At 46.3% G+C, this 25120-nt stretch overlaps 1 protein-coding gene and 1 pseudogene across 2 annotated transcripts; one reads left to right on the forward strand and one right to left on the reverse strand.

Moving 5' to 3' along the window:
• Positions 1-921: 921 nt before the first annotated feature.
• LOC144174887 (3-alpha-hydroxysteroid sulfotransferase-like) lies at positions 922-20130 on the reverse strand. Of its 2 annotated transcripts, none has more exons than XM_077703849.1 (3): positions 19982-20130; positions 5091-5490; positions 922-1606 (listed from the first exon to the last, which is right to left on the reverse strand). In XM_077703849.1, exons 2-3 carry the CDS (start codon positions 5484-5486, stop codon positions 1022-1024), a joined length of 981 nt encoding a protein of 326 aa, XP_077559975.1. In that variant the 5' UTR covers positions 5487-5490; positions 19982-20130; the 3' UTR covers positions 922-1021. The 2 variants fall into 2 exon arrangements, with proteins under 2 accessions (XP_077559975.1, XP_077559977.1); XM_077703851.1 differs by lacking the exon at positions 19982-20130 and adding an exon at positions 6149-6172.
• On the forward strand, positions 14850-17586 carry LOC144173331 (uncharacterized; annotated as a pseudogene).
• Positions 20131-25120: the final 4990 nt, after the last annotated feature.

Consider the following 25120-nt stretch of genomic DNA (forward strand, 5'->3'; position numbering starts at 1 on the left):
TAGATTTTGGAGTGCTATCTGGTTGGAAGAGAACACCTTGGATACTACACTGTAAACTTATTTATACCTTTTTTGCCTAACACCCTTAAACCCTATCAAAAAACAAAGCAAAACACCATTTCAAATAGTGTAATTAACTAAAATACAGTCTTTATGAGGATGTATTCGTGTGTTTTTTCTAGAGTGTAAGGGAGCTGCGTCGTTTATGACAACCTTACATCCTAGAAAAGCACACGAACAGATCCTAATAAAGGGTGTTTTATTTTGTTTTTTGCTAGGGTGTAAGTGTGTTACTTACATTTAGGGTGTAAGTGTGTTAGTTAAATACAGTGATTCACATCCTTAACACCGTAAATAATTTTACAGTGTAGTGAGGCTGCATCAGAAAATCTTAACCTTATGGCGCTACTAAACATGTTTTATCTCTCTCTCCCCCTCACTGTGTCTCCCCTCACTGGATTATGATTTCTCTTGTACTAATTCCTCCGGTCCCGAAATTATGGGGTAAACGCCAGTTTACTCAGATTTTCGACAAAGCTATTTCCCAGTGGAATATTTCGACCCCACTAGAGACCCCAAGGTGTCGATAATTGATGATGACGATGTGTCTTTAACCATGAAGCATTGATCTTGTGACTTCTAACCATTTTGCGGCTGTTCCATATTGAGGATTTTAAGGGGGAGGCAGTTCTAAAAAGTTTCTGCAAGTCGGCAAAATCTTCAACGCGCATGCTCTTACGGCTACCTCTCATTTTGGTGATGCTCGGAAGAATTAGACTCTTTACTAACAACTAGTTATAAACAATGCCACCACTTCCGCTTCACATTCATTATTATCCCTTCTTGAAAAAGCAATACTCAAAATTCGGCAAAACAGGCATCCTCGAGAACTGATTGGGTAAAAAGAAAGTATGAACCAAATTACACGCAGGCGTTTCAAACTGTTATATTTCATGTCTGATACACGGCAGCTAATGCTTTTGCCTGTTGAGTTGTGCTGTGTTTCTTGGCGCATCAACCCCTACCCCGACCCTTCGCAGAAGTCTAAGGTTTCCTTTCGAATGTCGTTCCACAGGTCCATGACATCAGATCCTTTGGTATTTTCTGAGATGGCAGTCTCCATACGTCGCAGTTGTTCCGGGGAAAAGTGCTCCTTCCAGCTTCCCACCTTCGCCTTCCTCACGAAGTTGTGCAGACTGGCGTCCCCATCTTGTGCGGCCTTGGACGAAATGTTCAATCTTTGCAACCTTTCTCTCATTTCGGGGTCATGGTGATCACTGAAGTCACAAACCATAACTCTGCGCATGTTTTCATGAGAACTTCTTTCGAGGATCAAGTCTACTCTCTTCTTGCTCTCTTCTCCGTCGTTTTCCAGGCTGTCTCCGTAGCGTTCTCCGATGAAACGAGCCAGACGTAGCACGGTGCCTCGCGTATCCTTCTTGAGTTGTTCGTACGTGACGAAGAACACATTGGGCTCGTTCCTGAGGGCGTAGCCACCAGTGACGTGTTCAAAGTAGCTTCCGTAGCCGAAGTCCCCGGCCAAGAAGGCGTCGAGGAAGTCATCGAACGTTCCATCTTCGAAGCGGTAGACACTCAACTGCTTCACCTGCGATACACGAAACAAAAATATTCGAAATAAGCAAGAAAGGTGGTTCGTTCTACTGTGAATGACTGTATTTGATGTGTTACACTTTTTTGATAACCATTTGTGATGGAAATGTTGGTATGCGTGCCACTGCTTCGCGCGCCTAGCTTTTAGCCGATATCATGACATCGAGCCTCTTCGGTATTGAACCTGTCCGAGGAACCAGTTGACAACTAGTTGTGGCACACTTTTATTGATTAACTTCGGAACCAGGGAGCTAAAATAGGTGGGAAAAAAAGTGAAACCACAACAACCTGTGTATTTCGCCATAATAAACCTCGTAATTTTCGGCGAGCAACTGTTCTATATATGCATACATTGGTATGGGCATTAAGCCGATGACACTTAAGGTACAACTAGTGAGAAAGATCTGCAACTGAGGCTCCTATGTGGCCACCCTCTTAAGATCTCAGCTATTACATCTTGGGATCTTTATGGTTGAGGGGGAACCACACTAGATACACAAATTCTCCCTATTTAGGGGCGTTATACTAAAACTGAGAATGTTTGCACCCGGATCATAAAGAAGTAAGTGCTGCAGGGAATTCAGATGATTGGATTTCCAGAACGTTGGGCTTGGTGTACGAGAAAATCAAGCGCGCGCGAGTTATTATCCAGTTTTGAACAAAACATTAAGTCAAAGCACTTCATGGCGTTCTTGCGTATTTTTCATGTCTTCAGAGAACTATTCGATGCACAGAGCTTAAAGAAAGGAAACAAGTATTCCATGCATTCCCTTACAAGTATTCCATGCAAACTGTTTGAACATATTATTTACTCCAATTAAATTGCATTCCTTGAATCTAACAACTTTTGTTATAAACATCAGCATGGTTTTAGGAGAAACTACTCTTGCAAAACCAGGTTGCTGCAGTTTGCTAATGACCTATTTACTGCCGTCAATCGTTCCTGTGTTGACTACGTTTTTATAGATTTCAAAAAAGGCCTTCGACACAGTCTCTCTTCTCTTAGTTCTCTTAAAACTTTGGAAAATTAACATTAATGCCAAAATTCTTAAGTGGATTGAGTGCTTTCTAACCAACCGTAACCAATATGTTAGAGCTAGTGATTGCGACTCAGCCATGAAAGCATACCTTAAACTTTGCACTCTAACAACTTGCAGGAAAATTACGCGTATAAATCTTTTTCACGAGATATATTACACTAATTTCGACATTAGAACTGACATGGTTTCTCCTCCATTTACATTTCCCCACGCTTTGACCACGGATTAAAAGTTGCAGCGCCCAGTTGCCGGACCAATTTACTTTTTAATTCGTTTTGCCGAAGACAGCATCAGACTAGAACAGCCTCCTCGCCTGTGTTGCCAGCAACCCTGATCCTGTTTCATTAAAAACGGCCATAACTTGCATTGTATAACCTTCTCACTCCGCTCTGGTACGCCTTCCGGAGCATTGAGAGCATTGAAATAAATAAATAAATAAATAAATAAATAAATAAATAAATAAATAAATAAATAAATAAATAAATAAATAAATAAATAAATAAATAAATAAATAAATAAATAAATAAATAAATAAATAAATAAATAAATTGAGGACATGCAACTGGTTTATATCTAAGCAAGGTTTCGAGCGGGGAGGTAACTAGTAGGCAATTCTGAATGGCTGTCTTCGCACAGCTTAGAATAGTGCATACAACTCTTGCCCATTGGTCTAACGACCAAATGTGGGGGCCCAATGACATTCTCTTCCAATGAGGAGAATATTAGCACTGATGTGTGGAAAAAGTTGAGAACTCATCACCTAATTACAGGCTTCGGCGAAACTTATGAAAGCATACGGAAGCCGCGTACGCATGTTACGGGGAGCGTAGATTGCTTGTCCTTTACCGCCGAGGAACTCGAAAGTGCACCGAGTTTACATGAGCAGGATATGATGGTTAGGCTATATATGATGTACGGGCAGTGTTTCAGGTGCTCTGAATAATTGCAGGTTTTGCCAACAATTGATGCAAGCGGTTGAAAAACGTTACGCAATGGGTATAGTTGCAATCGAAAAACTCAAACATCTATTTCTCTGCTTTTGAACACTTCGCCTGATCTACACGTTGCAATTAGTCGTCTACACATTGTCGTCTACACATTGCAATTAGTCGTCTACAATTAGTGATCTACACGTTGCAATCCAGTCAAGCTGTTCATACTCAGCTTTTAGCCCGTGAACCCTTCCAGAATGTTGTTGTTGTTTTTTCTGGAAAAATAAAAATTAAATTGAATTGAATTGAATTGAATTGAATTGAATTAGCGCGCCACACCAGGCTTACGAAGGGAACCGAAACTATCACGACAGAATAATCGAATCACGTGAGAGGTGCCGGCGCTCCAGGGCCTCCACGTGTACGTTGGACCGCGTGCGCGGATGTTCAGTTGCATTTCGCCGCGACAAGCATGAGCTCCGACTCGTAAAACAATGTGAAATTGTGGCTTTTCTTCGTGCTTGGCTCATGTTGCTAACGAATCATTTCGCAGCTCTACTGGCGCGCTAGCGCCATCTGTTCTAGGCGAGGCTATCTGCTCAGTGTAAACGGGCCATAAATATTCAGAAGGTTTGTCAAAAAAGTTTCCGTCCATAGAGTTGCGCCTGATGGCTTGAAAGGAAGGAGAAAGCGAAACAAAGAGTTCGGAGGGTTAACCATGTGCAGTTCCCCTTTCGCTACCAAGCACTGGGAATGGAATTCAGGGGCGAAAGGCCAAACGAAAAGAGGCAGGGACGAGCACAAACAGCGCCCGCAATCATAAACCTTTTCTCAGGCATTTTAGACATTCATGTAAACATGTATTGTTCAGGAAACGCAGAGAGGCGTTGGTCGCCTTCTGTGGAATTGATGGTACGAACCGATGTACTAAGATTGTCTGTACCATGAACGGGCGACCGTCCAGTCCTCTTAACACAATAGCAAGCATGTGTCTATCCGGCAAATTTTGGTAGCAACAAGAAGGTATATGCTCCATTTTTTCTTCAGCCCCAAAGCCGTCACATTCGATAATGCTTGTCACCCGGCATGCCTTTCGAAACAATAGCAGAACTACCTCCAGGACCTAATCTTGAAGAAAAAGTAGGATTTCTCCTTCAATTACTCCTGTGCAGTAACATTTAGCAGAACACTCAATAAATTTACATAAATACTGCTAGAATGCAGTGATATCGCGTAGCACTGGGATTGCGAAAACATATTTGAAGGCAACAATGGTTAAGATAACGAACGTAAAAATGTAAAAAGAAGTCACATATTTTCTTCCATTGTAATATCTGCACAAATACCCGCAACTCTGACACATGAATGATGTTCTTCTTGGTTGAAATGAATATTTTGAAAGTAAATGAGATTTAGTCGCTACCCGTTTTGAGTGACGTCAACAAAAAATTTTCTGAGAATAGGTACACAGCCGCAATTTAAAAAATCAGCAAGTGGTCTTGTTTACGTGGTGATAGAATGACACGCAGCAGTCCCAAGGATTGCGGGCCACGTAGATGTATTTAGCTTCCGGGTTCATCTTTTCCTTCCGAAGTGGCAGGTGGCTCACGAGCGGGCGGAAAGGTAGGTCACTCTTCAAGTCCTTCACCCCCAACAGGTACTCAGGGGACGAGATTCCCTTCTGGAACTCCTGGTATGACCTGATCGGCTCGCCCTCCTTGAGAATAAGCTGCGTGATGTACTGAACCCAGTGTGTGCCACTCTTCGGATAGGACACCTGCAAGAGGTCGTCCTTTGCAGCGACGAAGTTGAGGCCCTGTCTGAGAGTCTCTGGTGTCAGAAAAGGACAGCGTGGTACACCATCGATGATCTGGCCGTAAGGCTTCTGACGGCCTGGCTCCATGTTCCTGCAATAGTTGTTACTCTGTTAGCTGCAGTAGCCGTACCGAGAAAGAAAGCAATAAACTATGCTTTAATCGTAACAAGATTTCTCCGGCCAGATTTCCATGTGCGGTTTATGGCCATTGATCAGAACTTTCGCCGCCACCATTGAGTTAAGTTGGATTAAGGGATGGCATCCCATTACAAGTTTCAAGTCCAGTTAAGGAAGTACAAATGAAAGTCAGCCCACACATTCACTCTGGCTTTGGCCTTGCCCTGCACGAGCACGCGGGTCACCAGTGCTTCACCAATTTGTGGATTACGAGGTGCACACGTGACCCAAAGGTCAGTCCTGTGGTATTCGAAATGAGCGAGCGACGTGCAACCGACCTGGTTGGCGTTGAATCTAAGAGTGCCTTTATTTTTTCAGCTTCCCTCGGCGGGCTCGCGCCTTCGTAATTACTTCGTAAGGCTGGCCGAGTCACATTTCGCCGGGTCTCCCGCCATCGTCTCAGTTTTCCCATGCGTCGCAGCAGTTAACACACAGCACATCTACCCCTCACAGCCTTCCCTTTCTCAAGCGCTGGACAGGCGTCCACGTCATGTCTTGTAGCCTTATTGGGCGGATGAGCTTTCAGAACGTTGGATTGGGAACAGGTGGGAGTAAGGGTTAATGGAGCATACCTCAGTAACCTCAGATTTGCTGATGACGTTGCCTTGTTAAGTAACTCGGGGGAGGAATTGCAAAGCAGGCTTTCCGCACTGGACAAACAGAGTAGAACCGTGGGGCTGAAAATAAATATGTAGAAAATTAAAGTAATGATCGATAACCTCGGGACGGTACAGGGGTTTCAGATAGGTGGCGAGGCCGTGGAAGTACTAAGCGAATATATCTACTGAGGCCAAGTTGTGACCCCGGATCCCAACCATGAGGCAGAGATAATTTGAAGGATAAGAAAAGGGTGGAGTGCATTCGGCAGGCATTCTCAGATAATGAATGGCAGCCTACCATTGTCCCTTAAGAAGAAAGTGTATGACAGCTGCATCTTACAGCTACTCACCTACGGGGCAGAAACTTGGAAGCTCACTAAGAGGGTTCAACTTAAATTGAGAACGACTCAGCGAGCAATGGAGCGGCAAATGATAGGTGTAACATTAAGGGACAAGAAGAGAGCGGAGTTTTTCAGGGAACAAACGCGTGTTAAGGACATATTAGTAGCAATTAAGAAAAAGAAATGGACGTGGGCAGGGCATATAAGGCGAAGGCATGATAACCGTTGGTCATTGAGGGTAACAGAGTGGATCCCTAGAGAAGGCAAGCGTTGCAGGGGGCGGCAGAAAGTTAGATGGGCATTTGAGATCAAGAAGTTTGCAGGGATAGATTGGTCACAGTTTGCACAGGACTGGGGTAATTGGAGAATAATGGGAGAGGCCTTTGCCCTGCAGTGCGCGTAGATAGGCTATTGATGATGATAGCCGTTCCTTCCTTCTAGCCAGTTTGTTTGCAGATGGAATGTGGGCAGAACGAAATCGCTCTAAACGCCACCTGCCACGCCTGACATCGGAGGCTGACGCCGACGCCGGACAGTTTTCGACTTCTCGCACTACTAATGATTTCGTGTTAAAGCTAAAACGCCGTTACAACTATAGGTGCGTGTAAACTGCAGCAGACAAACTAAGTTATTTTCAATGCGAAAACTTTGCCCTATTGTGCAAAAATTCGCGCGTGTGTGTGTGTGTGTGTGTGTGTGTGTGTGTGTGTGTGTGTGTGTGTGTGTGTGTGTGTGTGTGTGTGTGTGTGTGTGTGTGTGTGTGTGTGTGTGTGGGCGTGCGTGTGTACACATTTGATGGTACCAAAAAGATGGCGGGCGCGCAGGCTCTCTGCTACCCAGTGAAGTTGCCTGCCCGTCAAAGAGGCTGCCCGCTTGCCAGTAAATTATACCTGTCTGGCTGCCTGCCTACTAGCCAGAAGATTGTGACGAGGATGTGTGTCTTGGAGTCGAGGGGCGTCTCATCCTAACAGTGGGGGGGGGAGGTTGCAAAGCTTCACCACGGCGACAGTCCAGGTTACCAAAACATGACAGTAGACGGAAGGGTCGTCTGCTTAGAGGACGGTCTGAGCAATGGGCATCTTTCAGAGAGTCTGCACATTTCCAGAAGATTCATGCGTGGCTGCGACAAGCGGGGAGGCGGAGGTGCTTGGCGTCGGAGGCACACGGGCACCTCCCACTGGCCAGGGCGGCGAGGATGCCAGAGAGGCGAGACTGCGGCGAGGATGCATTATTTGGAGGCGAGGTGCGGCTCGTCACTGGTGGGCGAAAGGAGTGGATCACAAGGAGGCACAGCGGCGATTCAGCGTTTAAAGGTCCAACGAGACTAAAGATCCGACGAGACGAAACTTCCAACAGTGAATTTTCGTCTCGGTGGATCTTTGATCTCGTTGGATATTCAGGCTTGATTGGACCTTGCGTCTCGTGGATCTTTCGTCTCGGTGGATATTCAGGCTCGACTGGATCTTCTGTCTCGTTGGACGTTTCATCTCGGTGGATATTCAAACTTTTCCGTATTATATGAACGCGTGAAGCCCTCTAGAATCCCCTTAACTACCTAATTCACCAAAACTATAGCGAGAACGTCGGCGTGTCAGGTGCGAATATGTAACTTCTCAATATACACTACATTATAAATTGAAATGTACTCCCAGAACATGCCTTTCCCCGTTGTCAGCAACGCTATTTTCGAACAACAGCTTCACGAAGATTAACTGACTAGTTTAAGGGATCAATGCTATCACTGTCGTATCGACTCAAGGACGTCCACAACAAACATTTTCGCGGATGCGCTGAGTTCTCCTTCATGCGTGTGTGTGCCTGTGTGCGGGTTTGCGAGATTTGTTAAATTGCCCTTAGCAAGAACGCGCAAACCGCCTATCTAAAAATATTATCTTCTTACAAACGAACTCAAGTTTCTTCTGTCGCATGGACACGTGCAGCACTTATGCAAGCGTAAATGAAATTTGCGGCGAATATTCACTTGCTCAATTGTGGACTTTGCTATTTTCAGTTATAATTTAGGTGGGTTTGCCACAGTGCACAAGTCCCCCTTACACCATTCAGATAAGTTCACACTTTCTACCAGGGAGCCTAACTATTCATAAATACCAGAAATTGCCCCATTTTACTGTGCCGCCATTTTATTACGCGCAAGACTGCGCGCTATACCGGTCTCACCGGAGGGAATGGATAAAGCCTGGAAGTCTGTGTTTGGTTCTTAGATGATTGTTTAACTGTTCTAAAGACTGAGTAAGTTAAATAAGGGTGGGATATTTACCAGAAGGGTGACAGGGCAGTGGAAATATGCCACTCTTTTACAAAAGTGTTGCTCGCCGACCTCAATTTCCCAGCCACCGACCATTACGGTGTCGAGACGGCGGCTCAGGGAAAGCCTATCGCGTTCTTTATCGCAGCTCCCAAGACGAAGCTTCGAGATTCAATTTTGTCCACTTCTTGTAAAAGGCGAATGCGCATATTTGTGGTAGGATGGTGGCGCTACGTGTAAAGTGGTCTGTGGGACGTCTGAGCCCGTATTCGATGATTTAGCGGACGGCAATACCTGCGTGATTTGTGTTGGACATGGGCTTGGCCGAGGGTTGCGAATACCCGCCAAATTCTTCACGCATTAGAATGTGACGGAGGACGGATTTTTTCTCGAAGATTAGGAATATGCACCATTAACAGCAGGAATGACCATAAACTTATGCGGACCACCTGTTACGTCGTTCCATACACATCACATTGTGTATGGAAGTCGAATTACCTTAAGGGGACAGTGAAGTGATTTGTAAACATGGCGATCTTACGTGCGCAAATTGTAGTCTATGCCGCGCCTTACCCTTGACTACAACGACGGTGTCGTCAGCGTAAGTGTGCAGGTGCACATCCTGCGATACAGCAAGGCAGAATAGGTTGTGGATCACAATATTCTACAGTAGGAGACTGAGCGGCGAGCCTTGCGGACGGCCTCTCACGGTTTTCGCCCGCACGCACCCAGAATCAGCATTGTAATGAACCACCGTGTGGTGTAAAAATGACTCGAACCGGCTGTAACTGTTCGAAAGGCACTTGTGTCTTCGCAAAAAGTGCAGCAAATACGGGTGCCAGATGGAATCAAATGCCCCCTTTAAATCCAAAGATATAACGAGGACCAATGATCCTTCATCACGCCAAGACGGAAGGCACGAGTGTAGAGAGTGCTGCGCTGAGGTGCTAGTTCGGCCTTGCTTATCCCTTTTGCACGCCAATACCGCGTCGTTTCAAAACGAAGGCCCGCGTTTTAGAGAATACGCCCCCTGGGGACCTGCGCTCAAGGGCTAAATATCCACGCGCGGGTGTTTTCGTTTTTCCAGAATTACCGCGTTTAGGTATCCCAAGAATGTCTAGAAAGTCCATCAAAAACTGCCGTAATTCACATGCTGGGCCGAACGCTCCCGGATCTGGGAAGGAAAAGAGAAGAGGCAGTGGCGCCAAGGGGGCTTGGGTTGCGTATCCGGGCGCGTGAGGTCGCGTCATCTCATACTCTTCTTTCATGCGTGGGCCAAGAGTACCATCACGCGTTTTTTGTCATGTTCGGTGCTGTGTGCGCCTCTTTTATACTTGCGGCAGGGTTTGGCTAACGTGAAAGACAAGGAGAGGGAGAGACAGAGAAGCTGGCGGTTTGCGTACACGCGATCTCTGTCATTTTTCATTGCCATGTCATGTTGCGTTGACTTTGGTGACACCCGTTGCAGGAGGGCTGTTTCACACGCTAAGCTGTTGCCACGTATTTAACACGGAAAATCGCATTTTACGGCCGAGACCCTACACTTTGAAATGATTATGTTACATCATAGGTATTATCTCTTACGCTGTTAGCTGTTACGCTGTTACCGAAGTCACGATGAAGAAGGAGGTTAGATAACTTAACTGCGGACGCCACCGCATATTTCTGAACGAAATGCCGCACTTACACTTAACCTCTGTGGAGTTGGCAAGTGTCGGCGAAGCGAGTGAGCCCGTCGCCACTATTTATTTGTATAGGTGTTGAAGAGACATCAGCAGTTCAACCGAATTTGTTCCGACGCCCGAGTGACAATTGATTCCAGCTGTGTTTGTGTGGCAAGTTTTTTGGGCGCCGTCGACAAGCCTTGCCCCACAACTTCGAACTTCTTGCGCCGGGAGGCGCCATCCACCGGTGCCCGCTGTTTTCATTTTGACGTTCACGGGGGCGGAAGTTTTTATCGATTTGCCAGATGTCACTCGACGGCGGCTTCACTGCAAAATACTTTGCGGTGCGCCCAAGCATTTCGCAAAAATCGCGGGGAACCGTAGTGGTGTTGCTTTTTCTCTCTTTTTTAGCGTACGCATGGCGCCATAACCTGTAACTCCCTACTAAACACTCACTCTGTAATGTAATTTTGATTTTGACAGTGCATTATCACCAGTACTTTTCTTTATTTGGCAAGGGTTATTAACATAATGGTTACACCGAAAGCCACAGCTTTCCCGTAACGAAAACTTATGTTCGTGTATGCACCGCACCACCCAAACCGAAAATGAAAAAGGGAAAGGTAAGCGGACACCCAAGCCCCACTTGTGATGTACTTGTAGCAGCATAAACGCAGCGAAGACGACGAAGCACCACTCTGGGGCTCACTGCGCGAGCCTCGTGGCGCGAGCAGTCAGTGCTCCCGGAAACTCTGAGCGTTCGGCCAGGCATAGCTGCCGCTGGCCCGTCAGGCCTCTCAAGCTTGGATGTTCCCTGGTTTCCCTATAGGCGGCGCAAACATCGATGCCCCACGTGACCAACCTACAGCGCAGTTTTCGACCATCAAGTCCACAAGACAGCGCAACCGAAAGGTTACTTTTGGTAGAGAATACAAAACATTCATTCCGTGACCTAGAGAGCCAACAAAGTTCGCTTGCAATGTGTTGTTTAAAAATATTATTAACAAGTTCCGCATCAAACATCCGTTGAGCAAAAATGTACGTAACTTTTCACGAACAGCCGACTTGTGCACCTCCTCGCTTCTGAATTCGCAACCACAAAACGGCCAATTCTAATTGAAACCGCTGCAACGGCCCACCGTTTCTATGTGCGCGGAGCACTCGTTTCATGACTGTTATTGCTGTTATGTGCTTTTGCGTCCATCAGTTGTTGAGAGGACTGGCAAAACACGGTAATTGAGTGCTTGTGGAGGGACAAATGTGGGAAATTCCGCATCGGAAGACAGCTGTCGAGGCCAGAATATTTGATTCTTCCAACAGAAGGTGAGTGTTATGCACTCCGCTAGAAAGACGGTGCAAACGAAACCGTTGTCGCCGTCAATACCTCATTTGTGCATGACTTCCGCTGGAATATTTTCTTATTACATGATTAGAATATAAAATCTGTATTCCTAGGAGTGTTTGATCAGGGTGCATGCGGAGTTAGCAAAAAAAACTTGAAAAAAGAGAAAAACCCCTAAGAAACAGCCTCTCAACTGTCCTGGCCGCTCTCGAACATGTCTGACTATCTAGGACCCGAAAAGTTGTGGGCGCATTTGCCTCAAAAGGTGTGGCATTATTTCGGATGGAGCTTTTGAGGCTACCATAAGAGAGTAATTCGCCCAGCCTTTACCTAACTGTTGCCTTTCTGTTTTGGCGCGTTAGTGAGCATTTAGTCAACAGCGCCTTGCTACAACTAAAGTTTGCCTTCATAGAGACGTGGTGATGCGAGTTAGGTTATATTAGCATGCCTTGTGACAGCTGATGCTTGCGTCATGGTTAATACGCGTCAACTAAAAAATACTGCGTTATTTTTTTTTTTCAGAGGTCGGTGTTCATTTAGACATTCTGGCTGAACCTTCAACATTGTCGGCGCACGCAACAACTGCACCAAGGACTGGCAGGCCATTTCAACATGACAGCCATGCGCCCGACTGGTGTGTTTATGTATATTTAGCTTGAACTTATAGTTGTTTCTCTGAATTTGTGTGACATGATTCTCTTAACTATTCGTTCTTCCAATTAAATTTACATTTTGCATTCATTCCTTGTTTTTTTTGCAGATACAACCAAAGAACAAAGAAGCACACACCGGAAGGCGACTACATGGAGTTCTCAGCACGAGCAAATGTATTATGTTGCCTGCAGATAAATGTTGCAAAGTGCCAGGTATTTTCACCAAATGTTAAAAAGAAGTTCAGCATATATAATGCGTTCATACATGTGATGTACATATTTCTGAGTATGAATGGCATAGTTGTTGTTCAATTCAAGAACACGATATTCGGTGTCTAAAAATATTTAACTTCGGGTGAGTATTCGGCATACTTCAAAATGTGCGATGTGACATTGTTACGTAGCTAGCCACAAAGCTCACTCTAGCCCCGAAATTCAACGTTTATTAATAAACCACGATGCGTACACATTGGCAAATGTAAGAAAGCAAATGCGGGTTCTAGTTTGCTTACTTCCATTCCCTTTCACTGCTGCTCAAGAGTACTTCACTTTCTCTGTACATTTAGAACACTTCGCACAAAAAAATTGCTGCAAGACCAATTGTACAGCTCCTGTTATCAGCCTAAAGCAAGTTCGTGCAAGAAGCTGAGAGGAAGTAAACGTTATTGGAGCAGCTCATTTCTGATAGACACTATGATTCTATGCTCTGGTGATCGAGTAGGCGTCTCCTTTGTTAATAGCGCTGTGTGGACCTTGCAGGTGGGCTTTAAACCTTTGTGCACAAAGAAATGTAAGGGGTCAGGGTTTGTCTTAGAGGTGCGGAGATGTAGTAGCCCGGGTCATGTAGAAACAGGGATAAGCGTTTGGCAAAAGTAAGGAAGGAGGAGGTGTGGTGCTTTGTACCTCAAGGGCAGATTGCTTTAGCGAGTTGGATGGGTTGCCTGCGAATACCTCGCAAGGGCTTTTTGTATCGAACATAATAAGGGAGGCCACTGCTACACTCAGTTAGTCAGCGTGTGAAAATCCCAGTTCCCTCCAGGGTACAATTTTACATGTAGCCACCGACTGCAAATTGTTGCACATGTGGGTGAAAACTATTCAACCAATGCACCATGATGTCACTCCCAAAAATAGTGCATGCAGGCAGGTCTTGTTCTAAATTGTAAGGAATGGAAGATAGTAGATACTATTGATTGAACCTACAAGGAGACTAAGAACTTTAAGTGTGTGTACCGAACTGTGCAGTGCAGTCCATGCATTTCAGTGTTAAATCATATTTGTAAGTCTTGCTTACTGATGTACATGTTTTTTTTTACATTTATCAATCACTGAACCATAAAAAGTGCTTTTAAAATTTTAATGTCAATACATTAAAGGCCATCCACCTTACTACTGGCAAAATTCAACATTTCATTTCATTTATTTACACCTGAAAGGGCATTACATAAGGGGGTGGGGAGGGAGGGGCGGGGCTTTTGGCCGAGGTGTAGTCAGCGTTGCAACGCATACAAAAAATAAGACGATGAGAACAAAAACAATACAAGATTAACGAGGTGAAATTCAACTCATTGCAGCGAACAGTGTTAATCACGGTAATGGAACTAATAATGTGGCTCTTCGACGTGCAAGTGCGAGTCAACACAGGGTGCGTAATACGTTATTGTGCAGCTGGGTTCTGAAATCATATTTATCCTCTCTTGCTTATGGAAATTAAATTTCATGTCGCATTTTTACTGTGTAAAATATTTAGACCGAAAGTGTTTAATAACATTTTATATGTCATCAGCAAGTGAGATATCTCATTCATGGGTATTAATTACCGCACATGATTCGTAAACGCCCTAGAGCGTAATAAACAGCTGATACCAACCTTATGTACATCCTATTATTGAACGGTAAAGCTACTGTTTATGCCAGCATCAAGTGTAATAATGGGGCATGCAAGAAGCATTACTGTAAATAAACTAGTTGGGAATTTTCACGCAACAGAGCATATCGGAGTACTTTTAAAAATTTCTAAGTGTTGCTAAAGAAAGTCAGATAAATATTTTTAACGCCGTAGGTGTTTTTTTTCTTTTTTTTCCAACTTGTGATGCTGCTTAGCGCGTGCTTGGGGCCTATCGCACCCCCCCTCCCCCCCCCCCCCCCCCAAAAAAAAGAGATAGAGGAAAAAACGCCGTGTCTCAAACACTCGCTCACGGAGTTTAGTTCCATTGCTACGTTGAAATGCAGATATGTTCGCAGTAAGCGATAGAGTTCGCAATAACTATCGCTTTAATCCGAGAGAATTTCCAAGCGTCTGTGTCCATCGTAACTTGTCGCGACGTCCAAAAAGAAAAAAAGATACGGGCAGCAGAATATTGGAAGCAATAAGCCCTTCGTTCGAAATCTTAGTGCAACTGAACGAGTTGTTATGGCAAAAAAAATGTCACGAAAGCGACCTACAATTGCAGCGATCGAAATGAAATGATGTCCTGGCCTCTGTAAACTTGCGGATGTCAATAAACGATTTGCTCTCACTTGCTGCTCACTGTGGTCTGTGCCAGTCGAGGCCATCTGGTCACCTGGCGTAACATCACTTCACTAGCGCGGCGGAAGTAAACACGCGGCCAGCGTGCCAGCCAGGAACCAGCAGGAGCAGCGAGCCGGCGGCCGCTGTGCGAGGGCAGCCATGTTATTAAGGAGCTCAAGCAGCCTGTGCAAAAAGAATCCGCCATGTTTACAAAGCCTTGTTTACAGCGCCATCAAGCGTGCGCCCTCGGTAGTTCACGACGCCGCCACTACGCTTTTTCTGGCAGTACAGGCAAAGCTAGACCTTTGCTTCTCTAAAATCCTCCCTGTTCTGTGGGCCCTTCAGCTGCTGACGTGTTCCTAATATATGTGTTCTGTGGCTTGGCGTTTTTATTTCCTCGTGTTGCATCAGAATTGGTGACCACGGACATCGGACATGGCAGCTGACAATCAAACCGCTCTGGATGCCCAGCTCGGAGCCACTGCTGCAGATGACAGCCATCGAACATTTTCCGCCGCTCAGGGGGACGTGGCTGCACTTTCGCTGAAGCTTCCCCAGTACTGGCCTGAGGACCCACAGCTCTGGCTCGCCCACGTAAACAGCCGGTTCGCCGTTGCTCGCATCACGTCGCAGAGCCAGAAATTCAATCACGTCGTGTCTGCGCTGCCTCCTGAGATCGCAACCCAGCTTCGCGACCTTATTGTTTCACGGCCGGTGACCGCCCCGTTTGACACCCTAACGAGTGAACTCATCCAGTGGACGACAATGTCGGAACAGCGACGGTTGCAGCTTCTACTATCTGAAGAACTCGGTGATCGCAAACCCTCACAGCTACTGCGTCGCCTTCAACAGCTCCTTGGAGAAAAGGAAGCCACGTTCGAGCAAGCTTTGCTTCGAGAGCTTTTTCTTCAACACCTGCCCACCTCCGTCCGCATGGTGCTGGCCACCGCGAGAGGTTAATCCATTTCCCAGCTGGCCCAACTTGCGGACTCCGTCACGGACATTTCCACTCCTGTCGAACGTCCCGTGTTCAACTTATCACTTCCAGAACGTTCCGGGCTCATTAAAGCAGCACCCACAACGCCGTCTCCACCTGCGCTGCAGAGCCTGCGTGAGGGATTCCGTGGGGAGATCACCAAGCTATCAGATCAGATTGCCGCTATGTCAGCTCAGCGCCAACACTCTCCCTCGCGCGGCCGCTCCTTCTCGGGCCGCCGTTCGCCGTTTCCTTCAAGGCAAGGCGTATGCTGGTGTGATCGCAACTTTGGAAAAGCAGCGCGGAAGTGCACAACCCCCTGCACTTTTCAGGGAGACTCCCCGGCGCACCACTAGAGGCGGTGAGTGGTGTCGGTTGCAAAGTAAGCCGCTGGTTTTTTGTGACGGACAAAACCACCGGACTGGGCTTCCTTGTGGACACAGGCGCTGAGGTCAGCGTAATACCGTCCTCAGCCGTGTTTCGCAAGCGCAGGCAAACCACAAGCAGCTTACAAGCCGTCAACAAGACTCCCATTGCAACCTACGGAGAACAATCGCTGTCACTCAACATTGGCCTCCGGAGAACATTTCGATGGATTTTTCTTATCGCTGATGTGGCCTACCCCATTATTGGCGCAGACTTCTTGCGTCACTACAACTCGTTAGTTGACATGCACCGCAAGCGCCTCATTGATGCTACAACGCACCTCTCTGTGCTTGGTATGGCATCGAAGGAACCGCTCTTGGCGGTCGCAAGCACCTCGTCGAAGTCGGTCTATGACAAGCTTCTTGAGGAATTCCCGTCCCTTCTCCGACCTGCCAACTTCCTCCTCCCTGTCCGACGACGTCACTCATCACATTGTCACGACGGCCTCACCCATTCACGCTCGAGCTCGACGCTTACCGCCTGACCGCTACAAGATCGCACGTGACTAGTTCGAACACATGCTTGAGCTCGGAATAGTTCGACCGTCGTCGAGCCCTTACGCATCCCCGCTGCACATGGTTCCAAAGCCGTCACCTGGAGACTGGCGTCCCTGCGGAGACTACCGGTTGCTCAACAACGCCACTGTCGTTACCCCCTTCCGCACATTGCAGACTTCTCAGCGACACTGCATGGGGCGACTATTTTCTCTAAGATCGACCTTGTTAACGCCTACCATCAGATTCCTGTGAAGCCGGCAGATGTTCCGAAGACGGTAATCATTACGCCGTTAGGACTTTTTAAGTAAGTGCGCATGCCTTTCGGCCTTCGCAACGCTGCATAAACTTCCCAACGGTTCATTGACACCGTGACCCGAGGATTACCTTTCTGCTTCGCTTACATCGATGACTTGCTTGTGTTCAGTAGCGACGCAGAACAACACATCCAGCACCTTCGCCAACTCTTCAGTCGCCTTGCCGAATACGGCCTTATCGTCAATAGAGCCAAGTGCGAGTTCGGAGCTCACGAGCTGGACTTCATCGGCCACCGTGTAGACAAGAATGGCATTCGCCCCTTGCCTTCAAAAGTACAGGCCATCGAAGACTTTCCGCAGCCATCTTCCATACGCAAACTCCGCGAGTTCCTTGGCCTCCTAAATTTTCACCGCCGTTTCATCCCGGACTGCGCCGCTCTCCTCCGCCCACTGACAGACATGCTCACGGGAAACAAACCAAAAGCATCTTCATTCACTTGGTCTGCAGAAGCACTAACCGCTTTCAAGAATGTCAAGACCAAGCTGTCCCAGGGAACCCTTCTCGTTCATCCGAGACCGGGAGTTCCGCTTTGCCTAATGACCGATGCATCTGACGCAGCAGTCGGAGCTGTCCCGCAACAGTTTGTGGACAATGCCTGGCAACCCCTTGCTTTCTTTTCCCGCAAGTTGTCACCCGCAGAGTCACGCTACAGCACTTTCGGAAGAGAACTCCTTGCAATGTACATGGCTGTACGTCACTTCAGGCACTTCTTAGAGGGTCGAGAGTTCTATATCCAGACGGACCACAAACCTCTGACCTTCGCCATCCGGTCGAACTCCACCAAATTTTCACCCCGTAAAACCCGCCATCTGTCTATTGTCGCGGAATTCACAACGGACATACGGCACGTGCAAGGGCAGGACAACGCTGCCGTGGATGCACTCTCACGTGTCGCCGCAATCTCCAGTTCCCACAACTCGGCTGACATCGAGTTCACCGCACTCGCATCAGCGCAACAAGATGACGCCGAAATAATAGCCCTTCGAAAAAAGAAAGAAAACATCCCCCTCGCGAGGGGCACGATCAAATGCAGAGCATTTCCGCGGGGGGAGCGCCTGCAAGTCGTATGGATTACGTATTGGTTGTTGTTGTTGTAATTGTTGTCTTCCAGCGTAGACATTGTCGATGAAGTCGATGGTGAAACGTGAAACGTGCCGTGAACCCCCTGCCGCGGCTATGACGAAACGGGGAGCGGCTATGACGCAACGTGGCGCGGCTATGACGCAACACAATCCAACACAATCCACTTTAATCCAATCCAATCCAAATCCAAACCAATCAAAGCCAAGCCAATCCAAGCCAATCCAATCGCATCCAACCCAATGCCCCTCGCGAGAGAGTGTTATAGCGCCGAAATCGCGCCACCACACGAACGCGTGATATTGACGTCACGATCACGCCACAGATGTTAGCGACCGGAGCGCGCGCGAACGACATATGTGGTTTAAGCGCGAACCGACCGCGGCGAGAGAGCGCGATTCGAGCGCCCCTATTTGTTCTTGCGCGCGAACCGACTGTGTCTCAGCGCGAAGCCTCAGATTTTTCGCAATCATCTGTTAGCCGCATACCACCGTAGCTGCCGCCTGCGCAACTTTACGAGGGGCAATGGTGGAGGCAAGATGGAAAATAGTTGTGAAAGAGGTGCCAACGGTGGGGAGGAGGAGCCCCGGAACGGCGCCGAGTGAATCGATGACACCGGAATAAAGACTTGGGGGCGTTAGACATATACTGCTTTGCAGTAAAAGGAAAATAAAAGGAACCGTACTTCAATGCCACATGCTTAGTGACTACTTCTACAATAATCGTGCTCAAATTACACAACAGTCTCTTACTCTTTGAGCAGACCTTCAGTTCTTCGAGAACATGATTGGTAATGGAGTAGCTCTATTCCAAGACGTTGCCTCTATAACTAAGCAATGCTTTTTTCGCGCCTCACATCTTTATTTTTTTATTCCATTTACGGTAGCCTGTAGTGTAGGCCATCTTTCGTTCAGTATATGTGTCATCTGTGCTCCGGAGTCACCGGATTTTCTCCTACTGAGTAAAGTAATGCATTCGCATAAAACATAGTTTAGATAGACGTGATGGTGTTTTGCTGCGGATCTGCAACGATGATTCCACAGCAAGGTTCTTTCGCATAACAACGAGCGTGTTCAGTGGAGCGTTTCTAGTGGATCGCTATCTGTAGTGGGTGCAGCTACCCCGGATTATGATATTCTGGAAAATGGCGGTGCACGGATTGAATACCTCTTGGTGAGCAACCCTCTTTGTAGTTTGTTGTAAGCAAAATAGAACCACGCTGCAGAAAAGCCTTTTTACAACAAAAAATTACCAATTACGTGATCAGGGCACATAAACCGCGGTAACTTCATCTCTTCAATGTCGAAAAGTAGGAAAATTCTTTTCGCGTGCCATGATGCGAATTCCAAGCAGTATTCAAAGAGGGGCGGGAGATTTGCGTTATGTTCTGGCTGCAAATCGGAACTCTTGTTTGTGAGTGTGTTTAAGCGGGCAATAATTCCGATAACCCATAACAAAGGCTGCGACTTTTCAGCTTGCAATATAGGCAAACGCGTAGTATTGATATCCCTATTTATCTATGCATGTAGTGGAATCGTGTGAGTGCAATCGATCTCTTCATGCCAATACACGGCATAAGTACCACTAATAAAAAAAACATGATATCAATCTAACACTCTCATCAATTCTGCCAGTTTTGCGGAGACTCCGCTAGCACAAAATATGAGGCAGAATGCGAAGAAGCGATGCACTGTGCGCTCGCGTAGTGCTAAAAACTCGCCGTAGTCTACTTACCCACTTTGAAGCAAATAACCCCTACTGCGCCGTAGTGGACCTGGACGATCAAGCTTTGATGGATGGAAAGTTACGCGAACTGTGGAGAGCGTTCGTTCTTCACCCGATGCCCTTCAAGCATTGGGAACAAAAACGATAAGCCCCTGCGAGAGAAATAATCTGATCGCAAGGTACAGATGATAAAACAAAACAGACGCGGAGGCACGCTGATACAGCCGGCACTTGACGAGATACGGAGAAGCTTGCGGTGGTCAACAAGGAATACCCCGGGCAGGAAAGATGCTTATAGTTGCATTTTTTTTATCAAATCAATGACGCGGGGGCGAAATTCTAACATGTACGTTTCCAAATCGTCCTTCGGGGTCTCTTGTATTTGTACCGTGGTTGCAGAAACCAACTCACCGTCCTGCTTGTTGTGCGCCATATCCGTGTCGGTTGCCTTCAGCCAATCAGGCTTCGGGCAGTGGCACTTGAAGCGGGCAGAACTCAAGATTCCGCGTGAAGGTAAACTATGTGTGCCGTTTAAAATCAAAGCTCTGACTTTTTTTTCAGGCTACGGCCAATGTAGAGATTTATCTTGTCCTTCGCAGACCCACATAACCCAGCACAATAGTACAGGTCTTTTTTTGCGTCGTTACTCATTTGTCAATGTACATAGATCGTTCGCTCGTTCCCTGCAAATCCTGTACAAAAGCAAAAGAAAGCTTCCCTGTAAAAAAAATGAAAACGACTCAGTTTTTGCGTAATGGTCATCATGGTTCCTTTCAGCAACGGCACTACACCGCTCTAGATCAGCTAACGCTGCCCCATTGAGGTTGGGGCCGGTCAGGGCGCTCTCTCATTGGTAAGAAGTTGAAGTTGGGTTGGAGGTAAGGCGATTCAAATGGTTTTCTGAGCAGTCGAACTCAGAAGGTCACACATACGACGATTCTCTTACTCGGGATCCCCATCTTCCTGTTTTCAATTGACCTCCTCAACCCGCAATTAAAATGGTCAATGTATCACGAACGTGGTCCGATGATATCACAAAGCTTTGTAATTGAACCACACAGAGCAACCTGTAACTGCTATCACAAAATCGGAAGTTCACTCTCTGGTAAAAAGTGTTCGTGCGAAGCGCCGCTAGGAGGTGCACGCAGCTAATAGGCACGATGAGAGAAGAGTTGTTAACATGTATGGAGTAACAAAGTATGGAGTAACAAAATGTATGGAGTAATAAAACAAACGCGGTAACAAAGGGCGGAACAATCAAACCACGTCAGTATTGGCGTGCGAGTAACGCTTTAAAAGATATGCTAAGTTCATCGGTAGGCTTTCTAATTTCATATATTGCTTCGATTTGTATTTCCAGCTGCACACAGACAGACACAATCACGAGGAAATGGAGCAACGGGATTCTTTTAAATGTGATTATTATTTATAACTAGGTGTAATTGTGTGCAGTTTATATTTGGTGGAATTGTAAAAGTGAAGGCATAGAATGGCTGTAAACATCGTTTCGCTCCTGCGTAACCCGCGGCGGATCAGTGCTGCTTGGCGTAGAAAGCCTAGCCACAGGTTAACAGCTTTCAGTACTCCAGGTATGGCACTGTAAATACAGTTAAACCGGGATTTAACAAAGTTTTTGCATTCCCCATAGCCAGCCCCATTAAAGCCAATGTGTTTGCGGCCTCTATGCAATGAAGGCATGGCGATGGTTAACCTCGATATAACGAATTTGCTGAGCTGATGAGTTATATTTTTATTACCTTTTCTAAAAAATCGGCTGCAGTTATGCACTAATTCAGCGAACATTGCCTGAACTGCAAACTCAACTGCGCGGTGTCAAATAGGTGCTAGGCCCACCTGTCGGTGTGTACTCGCGCGTCTCTTCTTTCTGAGGTGTGGGTTCGTCGGCGATGAGTTCTGCTGCGAGAAAACGAAATTTTTTTTTTCTTTTCAAAAGATGCTCGCAATTTTAGGTGGCGTCTCCGCCGGCGAGAACCATCAACGGTGTCCTCCGGTACAACGCTGACTAACCCAGAAACATTCCGCAATCACCTGCACAAGCATTTTCCCATGTAAAACCACCAAACAGGAACGCGAGCGTTCCTCGCTGTTAGCACCATAATGTTTCCCTTTTTCTTTGTTCTTTTTCTTTTGCGGTTGCGGCTACCGCACTAGATGTTATTATTGCTTGAAATTATTTTCTTGCAACTCTTGCTCGCTATTATCATGTTCTTTCTCTCTTGTTTCACTGACTTGTTGCTGAATTATATATCTAGTTTTTGTATAACTTCTCTTGTTGTTTTTAGATTATCTGCTCTTTTTGCCCCCCTTACCCAAGGCCCTGCTGGGCCTGTAAGGTATTTTGAATAAATAAATAAATAAATACAGTATCCCAGCTAGCACCCGGTAAAAAAGTTTTATTCCGGCAAAGAGCAGCAAGTTCGCGAAAAGGCGCCCTCTTAGCATATCTTTATTCCTTGAAAGTGGTTAAGACACACAAGGTTGTCGAAAGGCAAAATTGATATGTGAGATAAGTTTGCGAATACAGAGGCAAGTGACCTTGATTCTTTAGAGTGCCGTGTACTGCATAACTTCGTGGGAAAGCAGAAGCCGCAAAGCACGCATTTTCGCACTGTGAAATAAATTCTTAAAGGGTGAGCTCACAGTTCCTGATGTCTATCATATTGATTTACTTTATGCTTCATTTACGGGGGGACCAAAATTCGAAACCTGCATGTAACGAAAAACTGCGAATTTTTAAAAACTTTGTTACATCCAGGTTTAACTGTAAACGAGGAAAACATCCAGTGCAGAGCATCCGACATGGCGCATATTGTACCCCTCCTTCATTGCTTCTCGGAACACAGAACCCTTTTCCTCTTGCGTTCATTAAACATAGTTACTCGCGTAAAGAATGTTTCGCGCTCCATTTTAAGTGCACTCTTTCAATCAAATCACGCAAGTGCAAGGGAAACGTTCTATACAAAAGAAATCAGCGCATAAATATCACTTCATTCTAAATTTAAACATCACCACGCGTATTTTAGGGGCTTTTCCTTCAGGAATTTCATCTGCCAAACACTTACCATCACCGTTCTCTGCATTCGTGAGCTACATTGTATCACTCGCTTTGATTTTGATAGACAGAGCATAAGTTTATTGCATTGCATAACAGCTTCTATATTGTAGCATAGATTCACAACATACCGCAGTTATCGTATGAAGTGGGTTTTTTACGCAAGCCTGGCCATGCGTTCAGCTACGCACTATTAGGGGGAGGGGGGGCACTCTTTATGCACGAAGTTCCTCGGTAGGTTTCACGACGTTCGGTTGACAAATCCCTGGATGGCCTTATGACGTTTCTTTGCGTCTCGGTAGCGGTAATCGTCCATCTGCCGGAAAAAGCCTGCTCGACTGTGCAGCTCTCTCTCCGTCTCGTCGTAGTCGTAGCTCTGGTAGGCGCCCCCATTTGCCTCCGGGATGAGATCACCTGGAACGAGGCCACGCAGCTTCTCCACGTTGTAGCCGAGCAGGTGGAACTGAAGAACGCATAAAACAAAAATGTACAAAAGGGACGCCTTTAATGTCTAATTTAAATAGCCTCAGTAATATGTGCAGCCCATCTGTCTGTTGTTTTGTAATACATCTGAGAGAACTTTTCAGAACAATACAGTGGCGTCGAAGCTATATTAGACCACCAGTGAGTCTGTTGAAAGATATTTGACTCTCCTGTGCAGGTCTGATATGCTCCACTGCATCGCTACTCACTCCTTTAAAACAAAGAGCAAATCAAGTGCTCGGCACTTTTCACCCCGCGCTTCAGTCAACCAAACACAATTATTATGTAACTTCAACATTTTTTCAGCGATACGTGTCGCCACTTTCCGATGCATGCATTTGTGAAATACAGCATACACCACAGACTGTCACTCCCAAGTGTTTGGATATACTTTGAAAATATTTTGTCTTTTTTTAAATCACATCTCAGTGAACTACACTTCTGTGCATGAAGCAATGTTTTGTAACAAGCTTGCTGTAACACTCGCGAGGAAAATAGGCGAGGAATTCTATTTCACCGCAGGGTATTGGCCTATCACAGAGCGCTCGCGAATACTGGGCTCCGCTATAACAATGTGACAGCTTTGGTGTGCTTGATTATACAGCAAAAGACAGTACAAAGAAGATCACAACCCCGGCTGGCCTTTGTAAGAACAAGCTGAGATTTTAGATCGTCCTGCATAAATACGTGCGTGCGCGTCCGCATGCTGATGGATGTCGTTTGACTATAGGTTTAAACTCCCAATCAACGTCATTAGCAATTCATTCTCAAGTAAATTCACGGTTATGCTAACAGCAGACCTGCTTAAGTATGAGCTTGGTCCGTTGGCGTTCACAAAAATAAAATACCAGGAAAAAAACTCTTCTGACGCGAAGCGCACGGCACGACCTACGCCCAGCCGCGTAGTCGGAGCCAAGGCTCACCTAGTTATAACGTCAACGCCCGCGCCGGCAGCGCTTGATTTTCGAGAACATTCTGTCCAGTGTACGTGGAGTGATCTGTCGACCGCAGTTCTCGCCAGTTCACGAGCGTTCGCGCCTGAAGTGTGAAGCACAGCACAGCTTGCGCTACAGACGCAAAGTTCGCTAAGCCAGTTGCCGTGGACTCTAGTGCGGGCTAACGCGGTCCACTTTGGGACAGGTGTGAAAGCCTGCGGACAAAACGATCCGGACCTGTCGGTCATGGCGAAATTTCAACAGCAAGTACGGAAATCCATGAGAGGTCGAACAGCCAAGTTTCTGGTGAAAACAGGCGACACAGCTAGCTCTGCTGTCTCTCCAGCTTCACCCCAGTGGTGCAAGATGCGGCATTTTTTTATGATTCCCACATAAGATGAATAATTGTTTGCTTCTGAGAATGTATTTGCAATTTACTGAAAATACGTCCGCGAACAGAGTGTTCTAATGCTATGACAGCACTCCGAACGACCGGAGCCGAATTTAGTAATCGGTACAATTTTCAATATAGGCAATAAAGAATGGTTTTCAAGCACCCAGTAATGTATAACGTCCCACGAGAAAGTATACTTTTATGTGAAAAGGTTAAGGACAAATTACCAGCCTAAATTTATTTCAACACAATTCATAAATGTT

The sequence above is a fragment of the Haemaphysalis longicornis genome, unplaced genomic scaffold (genome assembly GCF_048455015.1).
Source record: "Haemaphysalis longicornis isolate Haplotype H1 unplaced genomic scaffold, Haemaphysalis longicornis Haplotype H1 scaffold_3, whole genome shotgun sequence".
In the NCBI taxonomy this organism is placed as follows: domain Eukaryota; kingdom Metazoa; phylum Arthropoda; class Arachnida; order Ixodida; family Ixodidae; genus Haemaphysalis; species Haemaphysalis longicornis.

Bases quoted from the DNA above. Each gene is read 5' to 3' on its own strand.
- LOC144174887 (XM_077703849.1), bottom strand. From the start codon at position 5,486: ATGGAGCCAGGCCGTCAGAAGCCTTACGGCCAGATCATCGATGGTGTA. The intron at 1,607-5,090 runs GTAAACAAGACC...CGTGTATCGCAG, and splicing joins GCGTGTCATTCTATCACCAC to GTGAAGCAGTTGAGTGTCTA.